This window comes from Saccopteryx leptura, chromosome 4, assembly GCF_036850995.1.
Source record: "Saccopteryx leptura isolate mSacLep1 chromosome 4, mSacLep1_pri_phased_curated, whole genome shotgun sequence".
Lineage (NCBI taxonomy): Eukaryota > Metazoa > Chordata > Mammalia > Chiroptera > Emballonuridae > Saccopteryx > Saccopteryx leptura.
Genome location: NC_089506.1, coordinates 123384556 through 123401791, shown reverse-complemented (window position 1 = coordinate 123401791; position 17236 = coordinate 123384556). Strand labels below are relative to the sequence as shown.

Below are 17236 nucleotides of genomic sequence, written 5' to 3'. Positions count from 1 at the left end.
CCGCACCCCAGGCCGACGCTCTACTGCTGAGCCAACCAGCCAGGGCCAGGCCATGGATTCTTAAGTGAGTTTTGTATTCAGTAGGAAAATATGTTTAATTGATTGGCTCTCTCTTTCAGAAAAAACTAGACTTTTGCAAGAGGAGCTCACATCTCTTAATTCAAAAATGGAGGAACTCAAACACTCTGCAAATTGTGTGAAAGAACTTGAGGTAATTGTGAAGCCTGTTATTTTTTTTAAATTGATGTTAAGCAATATGAAATTTTAGGTTCAGTCATACATAATTTACCTTAAGTTATCTTTTCAGTGTGTTTCGACTATTATATGACTAAGAAGGTGATGGTCCAACTTAAGTTGACTCAGTAGTTGTTCATTTCCATCTTAGTCTCCCAGGGAAGCATGGAGCGGACATCCTTTGGGGCTTGGGGTCCTGCTTGACTCCTGTCTCTCTCCTCACTGCCTGTGTGCCTCAGTCGAGTTCCTTCAACACTGGGCGTTGCCCACGTTCCATGGTGTTAGGGGACGTCAGTGAGCTGGTTCACGTGCCTGGTCCATAGCAGGGGCCAGTGCATCTTAGTTTCTGCCTCGGCCTCTTCTCTTTCCCATCAGCAATAGGTCAAATTCCTTTCATTACATCGGGATGCTGCTGAGAAAAACAAAATGAGATGAGAAATGCATCTCATTCACGTGCCACTGTTAACTTCATTTCTGTTTATTCATATAATCTTAGGTACTTAAATATATTCTGTATATAAAGTTTATTTTTGCAGCTGTAATGACATTTACTTGATAAAATTGTAGGCTTTTCTATGCAAACGTGAAGTATACTAAGAAAAGGAAAGCTCTCACATATATTTAAAAACATATATTGCTACAGTCTGTAACTGCTATTGGGATCTTTGCTGCATCTGGAAAAGGGGGTGGTAATCTTAATCAGAACATTGCTCTGTAGGACGGGGTTCTACCTAAGTGTGAAGTTGGATGAATGGCAGCTGCCCCAACCGTAGGGCTAAGATGACTTCCTTTGTTGTAGTCAGGGTCTTATTTTTACAGAGAGCCAGACTTCTGTCCGGCGACCTCAGGTAAATTGTGACTCCCAGCTCAAAGCGGCCTGCCAGCCTTTCTGTGAGCAGTACTGTCAGGCTGCTGTCCAAGCACAAGGTTTCTCTCTAATTCCAGCTTGAGCTCGAGTCTGTCAAAGCCCAGTCTGCGGCAGTAACAAAGCAAAACCACCTGCTGAAGGAAAAGATGGAAGAGACGAGTGACTACTCACTTCTAAAGGAAGAGAATGTAGAGCTGCAGGCACAAAATAAGTTTCTTAAACAACAACTGGAAGAGAGTAGAAATGAAAACTTGCGTCTCTTAAAACGTATGTGCTTTTTCCTGGTTTGCATGTTTTTGTAACTCTGTAGCCTAGTAATATGACACTGTGCTCTGTACCTCCAAGGGAATCTTCATTTGGGAAAATTATAAAATAAGAGTCTCACTTTGAAGTTACTTCATTGTTGCTTTCTATTGCATAATTAGTAGTGTCACAAAGAAATATTTTTAAACTACAAATCTGCCTCTCTGGATGGTACTGGTCTTCCCTCGCCCTCTGCTGCTCGCGTTTGGCCGGTGGGGACAGCCGTGCACTGGTGGAAGGGCAGGAGGAGGAGAGTGAGGGGGAGGTCATTGTTACCCTGTCGCCCACCCTCCCCGCGCAGTGTACGGTGGCTCTGGGCTGGCCTCTCCTCTCAGCCAGGCGACATTTCAGTGATTGCAGGACGGTCTCTCCCAGGCGCTGTGCTCCCCAGCACCTGCGCTGGCTCATTCTCTGCAGTTCCAGAAGTTCTTACCTCCCTGTCGATCTAGGCCCAGGGAGTGATAACTGCATGGCCCCATCCCTGGCCCAGGGAACTACACCGCCCCTTGTGGGGCTGCCCTACGGAGTCACCCTTTATTGGAGGGTCCTCCAGTGACTGCAGTGGCAGACTCCATCTGCTGTCTGCCTGGACCCCGAGTGCTGCTGACAGATGATGAATTGGATTTGACCTCAGGGCAGTCGTCATCAGATTTTGGTGGAGGGCCCCTTCTATACCTCTGTGCATGGAGAGGAAAGAGTTGGCCTTTCAAATTAATTCAAGGGTCTGAAAGAATTGTTTGACTTGGAGGAGGACTAGGAAGAGTAGCGAAGTTTGTATTTGCGTACATTAAATTTTTTTTTTTCTGTATTTTTCTGAAGCCGGACACGGGGAGAAACAGTCAGACAGACTCCCGCATGCGCCCGACTGGGATCCACCTGGCACGCCCACCAGGGGTCGATGCTCTGCCCACCAGGGGGCGATGCTCTGCCCACCAGGGGGCGATGCTATGCCCCTCCAGGGCGTCGCTCTGTTGCGACCAGAGCCACTGTAGCACCTGGGGCAGAGGCCGAGGAGCCATCCCCAGCGCCTGGGCCATCTTTGTTCCAGTGCAGCCTCGGCTGAGGGAGGGGAAGAGAAAGACAGAGAAGAAGGAGAGGGGGAGGGGTGGAGAAGCAGATGGGCGCTTCTCCTGTGTGCCCTGGCCGGGAAACGAACCCAGGACTTCTGCATGCCAGGCCGATGCTCTACCACTGAACCAACCCGCCAGGGCCCATTAAATTCTTTTATTCTGAAATTTGTGAGTCAGGATTGCTCTTAAGTTCATTTAATAGAATTAAAATAATATTAATTACGTGTGAACAAAGAAAAGAATTTAAAATCTCTTGAGCTGCTTTTGCTAAGTGAAATGAGAAAACTTACAGTTGATAATCACCAGGCCTTTTTACCTTCTCAGGTATAGCTGAGCCATCTCCTGAGATGGCAGATTTTCAGAAAGAATTAAAGAAAGCAGTAACTGCATTTGTGTTATGGCACAAGGAGTTCAAAACCCACAAGGAAACTCTGAACAAGCAGCCGCAAAGTGAGGTGAGTACTCTCTTCCCTTGGCCTGGTTGTTTGGCCAGTCCACTCTGTCCACGTGGAAACTTGGCATATGTCACACCGGCATCAATCAGACTGATTTTTAACATCAGAAGTTACTCCCCGGACGTGCTAAGGGGCAGTGGTCATCTGAGAAACTTCTTGAGGGGTTATGCAGCTTTACAGTCACTATAGTAATGAAATGCAGAGGAAAGCAAGTGTGCGTAAACACAGAATGGTGTTTGGTGTCGCAGTGCCCGCTCATAGTCTCTGTCTTAAGTCTCCCTGTGACTGAGAAAGAAATAGTGGCGCCCTCTTTCTGGTGTCTGCCTCATGCCCTCAGTCGCTGTGTTTTGAGATGAGTGAAAAGGGAGGTGGGAAACTTGTGTGTTCTGTTGTTTTCTAGGGACCTGTGGATTGCAAGCGTGAAGCTGCTCAGAAATGGCAAAACAGAAGAAAGAGAAGAAGGCTGATGAGAGAGAATTGGGCCTTTGGAAGTGAACGGGGATTTCTTTCACACTGACCTCTTTTCCCTCTCTGACTCTTTTCAGATTGAGCCGTCTGCAAAGCTGAAGGCCCAGATCCTAGATTATGATGCCTCTGTAAAGAGGTTAACTACGCAGGTGGCTGATTTAAAATTGCAACTGAAAGAAACTCAGACAGGTTAGTGGCATTTTAACCTATAAATGTGTACGTGTGTGTAAAACTTCTGAAGTATGTGGAAATGCCATGATCGTTTCTCATTGAGTTTTTAGTAATTCTCCTCGTAGGGGGAAAGCCATAGAAATATGTCATCTTAGAAATAAAACTTCCTATTCATTTCAGGAATACCAGCCAGCTGGGTCATCAGCTAATGTAACTTGCTTCTGCAGGTGCCCCATGGCTTGGGAGAGCCTCACCCGAAATAGGAGCGGTGTAGTGGTGACACCAATCCCTAAATTCATCGTGGGCCTAAGAACTTTTTTATATTTGTCACCCCAATAGTAAGATCAGTCTGACTCTCCAGTGGTTTTACCTATGCCTTGAGAGATGAGTAAACATACGGGGCAAGCTGGGGGCTTGTGTCATATCATCATGAATCAGATAGATTATATATATTTTTGCTTGTGCACCCTGAATTGGATGTTATTGATGGACCTTGGGCACACTGAACTTCCTCGGACCTCAGTGTCCTCGTTGATAATGGGGCACGAGACCTACCACGCCCTGGCGAAGAAGATGGAATGAGATGGGCCTGAGTTGAGTGCCTGCAACATCAGACGCTCAGAATGGTTCCAGCTTTCACGGTGGGCCAATCACGGCGCCGCTTGGTTGCTCCACTAACTCATGAAGCATGGAACGCCCACTAGTGGGCGGGAGGGACCAGGTTGACCAGCAGTGCAAAATTGGGCGGTTTTTATAAAAAGGTTCGCCATCTCGGGCCTAGGCATCTGTATGAGTGACACTTCTCTTAGTATGTTTGAACACAAAGAAATCTTTCTGTTCTAGTAGGTGGCACTGACTCACAAGATGTTTTAGCTCTTTCCCTTTTCTAGCTTTTCAGATCTCCAAGGGTAATGGTTACCTCCCCTGTGATCCTCTTGCCCTGTCCCAGGGGACCACCCCACAAGAGAATGGGCTGGGCTTGGGGCTCCAAATCCGTGAAACCCCAGCGCTTTCCGCTGCAGCCAGATGCTGCCATCAGTATATCTGCAATGCGTGGGGGAGGGTGGGCTAGGGCAACCTGGCAACCTGGCTGCCATCTTAAGTTTCTTTGCCCTCCCAGTAATGGAGACCTCAGACCTCCACAGATTCCCCGCTGTGCCGTGATCCTGGGACCATTTACAGAATGGGCCCTTTGCTCAGGGAGAAAGTGAATATATAGCACCCGTTCTCAGGTTTGCAGACAAAGTGCTCCACAGCCTTGCCTCCCGGGCAAAGGGAGGTGAGCTTTGGGAGGTTAGGGGGCAGCTAATCTCCATGGCTTTCTCTGTCTTGAATGCTGACAGCCAGACAGCTGAGGTCACCTCTGTGCTGTGTCCCTGGCGAGGTCTTGGGACTCAGCTGCAGATCGTACTGACCACTGCTGCAGGGGTGCCCACAAACTTCTTTGCTCCTCGCGGCTGAAGGTCGTGTCAGCCACAGCCCGAATGTTCCCTCTTCGGGCCAAGTCCTGCCGTGCGTTCCCAGTTGGAGGGCTGTGACTGTGGCTCAGCTGAGCATTTCTGTCCCTGCTTCCCCAGTTTGCTCTCACTTGCCCACCTTCAGGTCTCTCAATGCACAGGTCTCGGGTGTGTTTGTGCATTCAGCCGGGACTCTTTGTGGAAGTACAGCTTTCCAAGTTGCTGTAGCTTTAAGCGGAGAGACCAGGGGTATCTCTCCTGCTATGATTCCTTTGATGTCAGTCTCTCTTACTTTCATCATATTTCTTTGCTCATTTCTGTGCTTTCCTATTCCTTATTTTCTCTCAACAATTCCGTTTGCCAAACTGTCCACAGCTGAAATCAGTGATCTCGAATCATGAAAAACAGTTTGAGGATGAAGTCCTTTCAAACACACGCATTGTCCTGGAGGCACTGCGGGAAAGTAGTGGCCACACATACTGGCTTTGTGCTCGGAAGTCCCAGTGTCTGTACACCTTGCTACCTGTGGGACCCGGCCTCAGCCTCCTGTCTGTAAGAAGGGAGGAGTGAGTTCTTAGCCCACAGCGTTGTGACTGCAGATCCTCATTCCCTTATCTGAAACTTTGACCCTACAGTGATTTTGTCTCAGCTCTGGGATTTCTAGGGAAGGGGAAGCATCCTCAAATGAAACATGTTTGCAGTCAAATGTATGAATATCCATGCTGGGTAGAATAAATAAAGATTATGAACAAGTTTGCATCAGTTTGGGTAAAATTTATCAAACAAATGGGTTTAGGTACAGTTAGGCTATGTAAGCAAATAAATTATGAATAAATTTTCAGTTCTCAGAGCTTTTTGGATTTCAAGAATGTGTATTATGGATTGTGAAATAATATCATATATTAAAAAAGAAGGCTAGCCCTGGCCGGTTGGCCCAGCGTGTGGAAGTCCTGGGTTTGATTCCCAGTCAGGGTACACAGGAGAAGCGCCCATCTGCTTCTCCACCCCTCCCCTCCTCCTGTCTCTCTCTCTCACTTCCCCTCCTCCAGCTATGGCTCAAATGGTTTAAGCAAAGTTGGCCTTGGGTGCTGTGGATGACTCCATGGCCTCGCCTTGGCCTCACCTCAGGTACTAAAATAGCTCAGTTGCTGAGCAACGGAGCAGCAGCCCCAGATGGGTAGAGCAACGCCCAGTAAGGTGCTTGCCAGGTGGATCCCAGTTGGGACTCATGCGGGAGTCTGTCTCTCTGCCTTTCTTCCTCTCACTTAAAAAAAAAGGCCTATGAAGCTGCAGCTGGTATATAAAAACTCTCAGTAAATGCTAGTAATTGTTGGCATTACCACGACTTCAGAAATTGTTTAATGTGCATGTTTGTTCGTATTATAATCTTTCATTTTTCAAAAAAACTCTCAAGCATATTTGAATTTTACTCTCTGCTCCTGTGTGACATTATCTCTGTAACCCACAGCCCTTGAGAAGGAAGTGTCCTGCAATCTGAAGCAGCCTCTCCGTCTTCCTGCCAGTGAATTCTTGTCTGCCAGCAGTGAGATAACAGGGGGTTTCTTGAGAAATCCTCTCGAACAGGAACAGCTGATGGCACACGCAGTTACACCAGAGATCACTAGTTACCCAAACGCCAGCACAGATAGTAGCTCCCCCGACTCCGAACTTGAGTTTGTAGCCAACACCAAGGCGAAAATGAAGGTGCTCGAGCAGGAGGCCGAAACCTTAGAGAAAGTTTTTCAGGACTACTGTCAAAGAGTTAGTCAGTGCCCCTCTGCCAGAAGCCCACTACCATCCAGCAGCCCCCCACCCCCGCACGGGCAGGGGACCCGCAAGAGCATCTCTTCAGGCTCCTCGGAAAGATGTATATCTGCAGAGGCAAGAGCTGCGCCCTGGCAGCCTCTGGAGAGGAGCACATGGGCGGGCAGCGCGGCCTGCCAGCTGCACAGAGGCCCGGGCAGGCGCCTAATCTCCACGCCCCTTGAGAAAGCTACACGGAGCCTTGATGCTGCGATGCATCTGGAAGGTAAGCTTCAGCACAAAGGATTGTGGGATGCTCTGGACTTGGGTGGTCTCGGTGGACCCTTAGCTGAATGAAAGCGAGCCCTGGACGGAAGGAAGCGGCGGAGAGCGCGTGCTCAGCTCAGCCCGGGGAGTCTCTAGCCTGAGCAGTGTGTCCTCCCTGCACCTGTGGTGGCCTGCTTACAGCAGCGTCTCTGTCTCCCGTATGGCCCAGGGTTGGGGGGGGAGGCAGTGGGACAGAGTGGCAAGTTCCAGCACTTTCTTGACATGCAGAGGTGCTCAGAGGATGGCAGTCGGTGGCTTTTCCTTTCCTGCGGATTAGTTTTACACATTTTATTGTAATCACTGCAGTTTCATTTAGGTGCTTGAATTGTTAATGCTGTGTGTCATTTATATATCCTACTCAGCTGTTTGCAAGGATAATAGAATTTCTTTTCAAACTATTAATAATAGAATTCCTTAGAAACCTTGTTACTTTTTTTCTCCATGTAATGTGTACTATTCTTGCCCTGATTTCTTCTTCCCCTTAGGTCTGGGCCGATCCCACGTTGCTGCCCCCAGTCCTGGCCCTGAGAGGATGCTCCAGCCTTCACCTGCTGTGTCTAGACACCGCCTTTCCAACCCTTCGCTCCGCAGCCCTCTGGAGCAGAAGGCTGGGTAAGTCCTGTGTTCTGGTTGGCCTCAGTCAAGTCTGGTTCACTGCATAAGGTCTTAGCCTTGACGTGTTTAGTTTTTTAAGGTGATAATCAAGACCACAAGGCTGTATAGAATTTTCAGTCAGATTGTAAGGTGCTGTGTGATCTTTGAGAATTACCTGGGGAAAAAATTCCCTTTAGCACATAAGTGATTTTTCCTTGTTTACTAAACCTGATGTATAGAATACGCACTATGGTATCAGTAAGCATCGTCATAGTGCCATGAAGAGACATGAATAAAGATAAAAAAGCAGTATTCAAAATCTGTGAAAGGAAATTGAGTTTATTTTTAAACTTGAAATAGTTTCACACATCTTTAGAAAGTTATTTTAATAATGTTTTGGCAGCCTGACCAGGCATTGGCACAGTGGATAGAGCATCAGACCAGGATGCAGAGGAACCAGCTTCAAAATGCCGAGGTCGCTGACTTGAGCATGGGCTCATCCGCCTTGAGCGCAGGCTCACCAGCTTGTGTGCAGGGTCATAGACATGACCCCATGGTCGCTGGCTTGAGCCCATAGGTCGCTGGCTTGAGTAGGGGTCACTCGCTCTGCTGGAGCCCTGTGGTCAAGGCACATATAAGAAAGCAATCAGTGCATAAGGTGCCGCAACGAAGAATTGATGCTTCTCATCTCTCTCCCTTCCTGTCTGTCCCTATCTGTCCCTCTCTCTCTCTCTGACTCTCTCTGTCAAAAATAAACAAATAAATAAAATAAAAATATTTCAGCAAACAAAACTCGAGTTGGTCTATTGAAAGAGATTCTGAAGCGGTAGTGGGTTGGTTGCAGGGTCTGATTGCTGCAGCAGGGTGGAGTAGATGGACTCAGAAGCTTGGCGGTGGTCCACCCAGGCTGGGATTCAAGTCACAGGTGGTATTCCTTCCTGTGCTTGATCGTTAAGGTGGGAGACGATGAATTCTTAGCTCCGGGCTCCACGTTGGACTTCTGTTTGCATTCAGTCTTACTGTACAGAGTGGAAGCTGCCACATGTGCCTACCATGGTCCTAGTGCATGCAGTGTCCATGTATATTTTTATGTCGCTCACTCTTGTGATAAAGCCATGAGGAGAGATGGGACAGCACACGGTGAGTTAGGGCACCTTGATCCACATGGGCTTGTAGTATTGCATGCATTATTTCTGACTTGTACTCACTGTGTCCAGAATTTGCGTTTTTCAAAAATGTTTGTGGTTCTTGGTAAAATAAACAGCACTGAGAGTGTAATATTATTCTGTGTTAACAGTGGTAGCACCCTGCCTCACAGTGTACGGTGGTTCTGAGGAGGCCCTGAGCTAATGGCTTAATTGCTTAGAATGCTGCCCGGTGCACAGAGAGTGCCCAGTGCTGTGTGGCCCTTATTCTCAGTGAGCACAGTTCATTTTCTAAAGGGTTTTTCTCAAGTCACAAGATGCTTTTCATCGTTGCGTGCTCTTGGTTTTTGTGTTATTACAGCTTCACACTCATGAACTTTATTCTTCCCACCCAGTCTTTATCAGAGAGAAACTGAACTTCAGGACAGAAATGAAGTTCCAAGTCCAGATAAGCTATCTTTTAAGAATAATGAGGAGTTTGGATCATCTTTTGGATGTAAGTTCAAATGTAAGTACCTGTACTGGTTTTTATAAGTTGAAAATGTAGAAAACTTAGCTTTGATGAGACATATCGATTGTTATAAAAATCAAACAGTTACAAATTAGGACATTTATATTTTGTGATAAAACCATAAATATAGATATATTGCCTTGTTTTTATATCACAAAGATTTTCAGGGGTACATTTGAGTTCCATTTAAAAAAAATTTTAGGATAACCAATAATTTCTAAGTTAGAGTTAAACCCACAAGTGAACCCTTAATTTACCAAGTTTGGGATGGCCTAAGATTTAAAATGTATTTTATTTAAAATAAGATTTTTAAACTTTTTTCCCTATTTTTATGGAATATGAAGATGCTAAGATGCTAAGTTATTTTCTTTAAATTGTGCAGATTCTGTCGGGAGCCTCGGGTTTAGAAAACCCATTCTCAGTGAAAGCTTGGAGGTGAATATGTTAGCTTCACTGTCAGACTGGTGGCTGGCTCTGGCCACCGGTCTGCCCTAGACTGTTCCCTGGGCGCCGGCTGCTTAAGTGTGAAATGGGATGTAAATCAGTCCGCTCAGGTTCCTTCCAGCTTGGGAAGTCTTTATACTTGTGTATAACGTGTTGTTCTGCCTTTCGGCTTCATTGCCAAGTTGCAAAGTATATTTGGAACAGTTAAATGTCAGGGCTTAGTAAAATTTTCAAATTCTTTGCAACTGACTTGAACAACTTTGTTAATTCATTGCTATTTAAATGGAGTTCAAGTGATTATCAGCAAGCCAGGTGAACTCTTCTGTCACTTTCCTGTTGCGTCATGAATCTGATTTGGAAACAAATCTAATTCTTCAAAGTTGACGAACACTTTGAGAAGTGAGAACATTGGCAACTGGTTCTGCTGAAAATGCCTTAGAATGAGTTCATAAGGCAAGGCCTGGCCTGGTTGCTTAGGCTGGCACTTCTGTGCTCTGTGATGAGTTACCCCCACGCTGCACCGCATTCTCTTGCTGCTGTTGTTCAGGACTTATGGGACCCTTTTCTGTACCTCATGTAGATTCAGGGGACATGCCAAAGCAGTTCGCAGTGGATGGCCTCCATCCTGCTGGCAACTCGCCTCGCCTGGGTGCTGCTGCTCCCTCCCCAAGTAAGTTTCCTTAACTAACAGGTGGCATGAGTGCATACTGATCGTGGCTCCGCCCTGTATTACATTATTTCATGTATGTTGGAGGACCTTCTGTAAGCGTAAATGATTCAAGCGTCAGGGTTGGGGTATTGCCAATGCTAATGACATTTCTGAAGTAACTCCCGACTTGAATATGTAAAGACAATGCCGAGGAGAAAACTGTGAAGAAAGTCTTCTCATTTAGTCTCCTTGGGCCAGTGGCTTTTAATATTTTTTTCTTTACTTGTCCACAGTCTAACAGAGCAGTTACTTTTTTGCTTAAGAACTTCTGCAAAGCCTGACCTGTCTTGGGAAGTCATAGTGTAAAATTCAAACAATGGTAAGTACCCGTATACACTGTACATCTACAATGTGATTGTAGTTTATATATTTTTTTAAATTTTTATTGCTTTTTTTTATAGCGGAAGAGAGAGAGAAACATTGATTTGTTATTCCACATATTTATGCACTCGTTGGTTGGTTCTTGAATGTGCCCTGCCACAAGATGAAACTTGCACCCTTGGTGTGCTGGACGATGCTCCCGCCCACTGAGCCACTGGGCAGGGCGGTATCTGTTTCTGTCCCTTTGCTTCATTACGTCTTTCTTAGAAATGAGGACAGAAACAGCTTTGCATTTCCATTATTGCAAAGCTGGTGAGACTGGAGGGAAACTGGCCATCAGACTGGTCTGGCCCACTTCCTCTTTCCTCGTCTCTGCTCCATATTACGCACTGCCCTCACCAGCGGGGCTGGGCCGGGAGGAAAGCTGTAGGGGAGACGAGAGCCTCGTTCCCACCAGGTCCTTCGCTCCTTGAAACAGAGTTTAAGCCTCGAACTAGAAATTGCTCAAGTCAAGCTGTTGTTTCCCAGTGTTTGGGCAGCCCTGTCATCCCCCAAATCCCGCGTAGGCAAAGCCTCTTGTAAGTAGTTTCTTGGTTTAAGTCAGCATGCTCAGGAATATGAGGAATTACTGAAAGAAGCAGGAGACTTTGAACGGGTTGTTGTTGCTGATTTAGAGTAAATCCTCCTGGACAGCACTCGTTCCGTGAGACGTGCTGAGGAACCTTTGCTGTGCTGGCGCTGTGCTGGGAGCCGGGCAAACAGCAGGGAGCCAGCCCAAGTCCTGGCTTCACGGGGCTTCTGTGGGCAATTCCGAGAGTCAGCAGCAGTCCTCGAGGGCCTCTGATGGGATAGGTACCGAGTAGGGCTGCTGGCCACCCAGAAGTGGTGTGCTGGCAGCTGTGTGGCACAGACCTGGGTGAATAGGGAATAAAAATAATGTAACAGGATAAGGGAAACAGACTTAGATAGGTCTTCTACCACTGAGATGTAATGGGCATTATAATGGCTTTTAAATTTATTATTAAGTAAGTGGTCACACTTTGATCATTGAAATACTCTCTTATAGGTCTCCAAGTATGATTGTGTTTTTGTCAGTTTTTGTTTTAAGATCAATAAGTAGCTGTCTTATATATTTTGGTGCTCCTTGGTTTGGTGCATATATATTAAGAATTGTGATGTCTTCTTGATTCAGTGTCCCCTTAGCCATTATGAAATGGCCATTTTTGTCTCTGAGTACTTTTCCTGTTTTGTAGTCAGCATTATCCGATATGAGTATTGCTACACCTGCTTTTTTTTTTTATGTTATTTGCTTGGAGTATTGTTTTCCAGCCTTTCACTTTGAATTTGTTTTTATCCTTGTTACTTAGATGAGTTTCCTGTAGGCAGCATACAGTTGGATTTTCTTTTTTAATCCATTCTGCTACTCTGTGCCTTTTTATTGGTGAGTTTAATCCGTTTACATTTAGTGTAATTATTGATACTTGTGAGTTCCCTATTGCCATTTTATATCTTGCTTTCTGTTAGTTTTGTGTCTTGTTTGATCCTTCTCTTTCGTTTTTCTATCTTTTGTTTTTATTTGGTTGTATTCCATACATCTTTCCTCTGTTGCTATCTTTTTTATCTCATGTGCTTCTGTGGTGGTTTTTTCAATGGTGGTTACCTTTGAGTAATGAAAAGGGTCCCTACCCTGTTCATTGTAGCGAACTATTTTGTGAGTACTTTTGCACTCCATCGTCCTTTGCTACTGTTAATCTCCATCTTCTCCCCCTCTTTCTTTTTGTTGTTGTCACAGTTTAAATTTGGTTTTATTGTGTTCTTCTTGGAGCTTTTACTTGTGGCTCTGTTTTTTTTTGTTCTTTGTATCTGATTGGAGAACCCCCTTTAGGAATTCCTGGAGTGGGGGTTTTCTGATGATAAATTCCCTCATCTTTTCTGTATCTGTGAATGTTTTTATTTCTCCTTCATATTTGAAGGATAGCTTTGATGGGTATAGTATTCGTGGCTGAAAGTTCCTCTCTTTCAGGACTTTAAATATTGGGGTCCACTCTCTTCTAGCTTGTAGAGTTTCTGCTGAGAAATCTGATGATAATCTAATGGGCCTTCCTTTATATGTTGTATTCTTCTTTTCCCTGGCTGCCTTGAGAATTTTTTCTTTGCTGTTGGTTTGTGTCAATTTCATTATGATATGCCTTGGAGTAGGTTTGTTGGGGTTAAGAAAACTCGGAGTTCTGTTTGCTTCTTGAACTTAAGGCTTTAGTTCTTTCCACAGGCTTGGGAAGTTCTCATCTATTATTTGTTTGAGTATGTTCTCCATTCCATTTTCTCTCTCTTCTCCCTCTGATATACCTATTATTCTTATGTTATTCTTTTTGATGGAGTCAGATAATTCTTGTAGGGCTATCTCATTTTTTTTAATTTTTGAGTTTCTTTCTTCTTCTCTCTGTTGTGCTAGCTGTGTTACCTCTCTTTCTTTTGTATCCATGATATTCGATTTTCTCTTCCTTAATGGCATCTGAGGGTGGTTTTGTTGATAGTATTAATGAGATTTAATAAAGAATAAAAAGTTTAAAAAAAATAAAAAAAATCTTGCTTTTTCTTTTCTCTCCCTCTTCCTGGTCGGTGACTCTGTACCCCAGGTTCTGCCCCTTTGGCACGCTCAGGTAGAGGTTTGCAGTTGATAAGTCTCTATGGCAATGTCATGTATTGTGCTTTAGTCCCGTTGGCAGTCGAGGCTCATTAGCATTTATAGGCTCCGACAGTGAGAGAGTCCGTGTTCCTGGAGCCTTTCTCCTAGTCTTTCCTTCCTCAATTAGTAGCCTGATAATCCAGCTATGGGGTTGCTGCTGCCTCTGCCTGGATAGTAAGAGGCTCAAAGAGCTGGCAACTCCCCACTCTATTTCCACTCAGCACAGGGGTCTGAGTAAGGCTCAGTCAGTCAGAGCTGCTAGCATAATCAGGCGGGCTTTCCGCCCACTCAAAGACCTCTGGCTCTGCCACTCTGTCCGGTAACACAGGCGGGCGCCCACTTCCGGGGTGCTTGGAGGAAACTCTCACTCACTGTCTGCGCGCGCAGACCAGGATATCTGGCCAGCAGTCTCACGCTCTGAGTGAAATCCCCAACCGCAGGGAAAAGTTGCAGCGTTGGAATTGAGTCTCACTTCGTCCCCGTGTGCGGCTTTTGCAAGGCGCTGGGGAGGCCCGAATTCCGCTTTGGCCCACACAAAGGCTCCTGATTCTGCCCCTCTGTGCGATAACATGGGCGCGCACTGCCAAGGCACTCGGAGGAATCTCTCATTCACTATCTGCACGCGCAGACCAGGATATGAGGCCGGCCGCGTTTCCCTCTGAGTGAAACCCCCTCCAGCACGGAAAATCTCCACCGTTGGAATTAGTTCTCACTCCCTCCCGTGCATGGCTTTCCCAGGGCGCTGGGGCTGCCCAGAAACTCTGCCCTCGGCCCACAGAAAGGCCTCTGACCCTGCCTCTCCGTGGGGAAACACGGGCACCCACTCTCGGGGCCTAGGAAGAAATCTCTCGCCCACTAACTGCGCGCACGCTGACCAGGAGACTGGGTAAAATGGCCGCCCCGCTTGTCTTTCTTTGTTTGGGTTTGGCGCGAGTGTTAGCTTGTATTGCCCGGGTTGCCACAGGATCAGTTTTTCCTCGGCTTGGATCTCCGTGCCACAGCTTGGTTCGGCCGTTTGTGCCGCAGCCTGGATCTATTCACCCCCTTTGCCCGCCTCAGTTTCTATATTCACAGTTACCAGAGAAAGCCGCCCTGTTTAGGTTAGTGAGGAAGGCGGAGCATTTCTTACTCCCTATTTTCTTTGGGGTTTGGTTATATATTTAGCCAATTTTTCAATCGACCATACCTTTGGGTGTATTGCGAAGCATCTGGAGGCTCCAAGTATAGGTTTTTCTGTTTCTGGTTGAAGATCTTGTTGAGTTTTGGGGGAGATTTATCGGTATCGCTTCCTACCCCGCCATTACTCTGACGTCATCCTCCGAAATACTCTCTTATAGTCGTCATTTCCCCTCCTTGTCTGGGTACAAAGGGAGATGGGAGAGGCCGAAACTTGGAATTTGAGGTGCCCAGGAGAAACACTGCTTTTCTTTGCTCTTACATCCAAGAGGCTTCTGTATGTCGCTGTGCAGCTACAAAGTGCAGGCATGTGCCGCCTGACAGCAGGGATGCATTCAGAGAAGTGTGTGTTTCGACGACTCGTCAAAGTGTGACCGTCATAACATAACTTACGGTGCAGGCTGCTGCACACCCAGGCCGTGTGGTAGCCCATTGCTCCTTGGCTACGAGCCTGCACAGCATGTTACTGTACAAAACATGATATTGAATCAGTGGTTCTCAACCTTTCTAATGCTGTGACCCCGCAAAACAATTTCTCATGTTGCGGTGACCCCAAACCAAAACATAATTTTGGTGGCTAATTCATAACTGTAATTTTGCTACACTTATGATTCGGAATGTATTCTCATTGCTTTAGGCGACCCCTGTGTTTTGGTCATTCGACCGCCACCAGGGACACGACCCACAGGTTGAGAACCGCTGCATTAAATCAAACAAGAGAAAAGGATGCCATCAAAGGCATGGTCAAGATGAGGTGTGTGAGGTAGGGTTTTGTGAGAGAGGTGGGAGAAGGGAGTGTGTCCGGCCACTGAGAGAGTGAAAGTAGAGGCCCAAGCAGGGGAAGTCCAGCTGTGTTCGAGCAGCAGGGCATCTGCCTCTAGTCCAGCTGTGCTCAGTGAGCAGAGCATCTACCTCTAGTCCAGCTGTGCTCAGGGATCAGGGTGTCTGCCGCTAGTCCAGCTGTGCTCGGGCAGTAAGGCATCTGCCGCTAGTTCAGCTGTGCTTGGGCAGCAGGTAGCCTGCCGCGAGTCCAGCTGTGTTCAGGGAGCAGGTAGCCTGCCGCTAGTCCAGCTGTGCTCAGGGAGCAGGGCGTCTGCAGCTAGTCCAGCTCTGCTCAGGGAGCAGGGCGTCTGCCGCTAGTCCAGCTGTGCTCAGGGAGCAGGTAGCCTGCCGCTAGTACAGCTGTGCTCAGGGAACAGGGCGTCTGCCGCTAGTCCAGCTGTGCTCAGGGAGCAGGTAGCCTGCCGCTAGTCCAGCTGTGCTCAGGGAACAGGGCGTCTGCCGCTAGTCCAGCTGTGCTCAGGGAGCAGGTAGCCTGCCACTAGTCCAGCTGTGCTCAGGGAGCAGGGCTTCTGCCGCTAGTTCAGCTCTGCTCAGGGAGCAGGGCGTCTGCCGCTAGTCCAGCTGTGCTCAGGGAGCAGGTAGCCTGCCGCTAGTCCAGCTGTGCTCAGGGAGCAGGGCGTCTTCCTCTAGTCCAGCTGTGATCAGGGAGCAGGGCGTCTGCCGCTAGTCCAGCTGTGCTCAGGGAGCAGGGCGTCCGCCGCTAGTCCAGCTGTGCTCAGGGAGCAGGGCGTCTGCCGCTAGTCCAGCTCTGCTCAGGGAGCAGGGCGTCTGCCGCTAGTCCAGCTGTGCTCAGGGAGCAGGTAGCCTGCCGCTAGTCCAGCTGTGATCAGGGAGCAGGGCATCCGCCGCTAGTCCAGCTGTGCTCAGGGAGCAGGGCATCCGCCGCTAGTCCAGCTGTGCTCAGGGAGCAGGGCGTCCGCCGCTAGTCCAGCTGTGCTCAGGGAGCAGGGCGTCTTCCTCTAGTCCAGCTGTGATCAGGGAGCAGGGCGTCTTCCTCTAGTCCAGCTGTGATCAGGGAGCAGGGCATCCGCCGCTAGTCCAGCTGTGCTCAGGGAGCAGGGCGTCCGCCGCTAGTCCAGCTGTGCTCAGGGAGCAGGGCGTCCGCCGCTAGTCCAGCTGTGCTCAGGGAGCAGGGCGTCCGCCGCTAGTCCAGCTGTGCTCAGGGAGCAGGGCGTCTGCCGCTAGTCAGCTGTGCTCAGGGAGCAGGGCGTCTGCCGCTAGTCCAGCTGTGATCAGGGAGCAGGGCGTCTGCCGCTAGTCAGCTGTGCTCAGGGAGCAGGGCGTCTGCCGCTAGTCCAGCTGTGCTCAGGGAGCAGGTAGCCTGCCGCTAGTCTAGCTGTGCTCAGGGAGCAGGGCGTCTGCCTCTAGTCCAGGTGTGCTCAGGGAACAGGACGTCTGCCGCTAGTCCAGCTGTAATTAGGGAGCAGGGAGTCTTCCGATAGTCCAGCTGTGCTCAGGGAGCAGGGCGTCTGCCGCTAGTCCAGCTGTGATCAGGGAGCAGGGCGTCTGCCGCTAGTCCAGCTGTGATCAGGGAGCAGGGCGTCTACCTCTAGTCCAGCTGTGATCAGGGAGCAGGGCGTCTGCCGCTAGTCCAGCTGTGATCAGGGAGCAGGGAGCCTGCCGCTAGTCCAACTGTGCTCAGGGACCAGGGTGTCTGCCTCTAGTCCAGCTGTGATCAGGGAGCAAGGCGTCTGCTGCTAGTCCAGGTGTG

General features: G+C 48.1%; 1 protein-coding gene across 1 annotated transcript in view; it reads left to right on the top strand.

Moving 5' to 3' along the window:
* Positions 1–17236, top strand: part of LOC136404235 (centriole and centriolar satellite protein OFD1-like) — a 59150-nt gene that overhangs the window by 34210 nt on the left and 7704 nt on the right. Inside the window, exons 10-17 of the mRNA XM_066383625.1 lie at positions 120–211; positions 1180–1369; positions 2800–2930; positions 3476–3587; positions 6495–7055; positions 7582–7708; positions 9231–9331; positions 10371–10460. Of these exons, the coding sequence (XP_066239722.1) occupies positions 120–211; positions 1180–1369; positions 2800–2930; positions 3476–3587; positions 6495–7055; positions 7582–7708; positions 9231–9331; positions 10371–10460 (1404 nt within the window). The remainder of the gene's footprint in view (positions 1–119; positions 212–1179; positions 1370–2799; positions 2931–3475; positions 3588–6494; positions 7056–7581; positions 7709–9230; positions 9332–10370; positions 10461–17236) is intronic.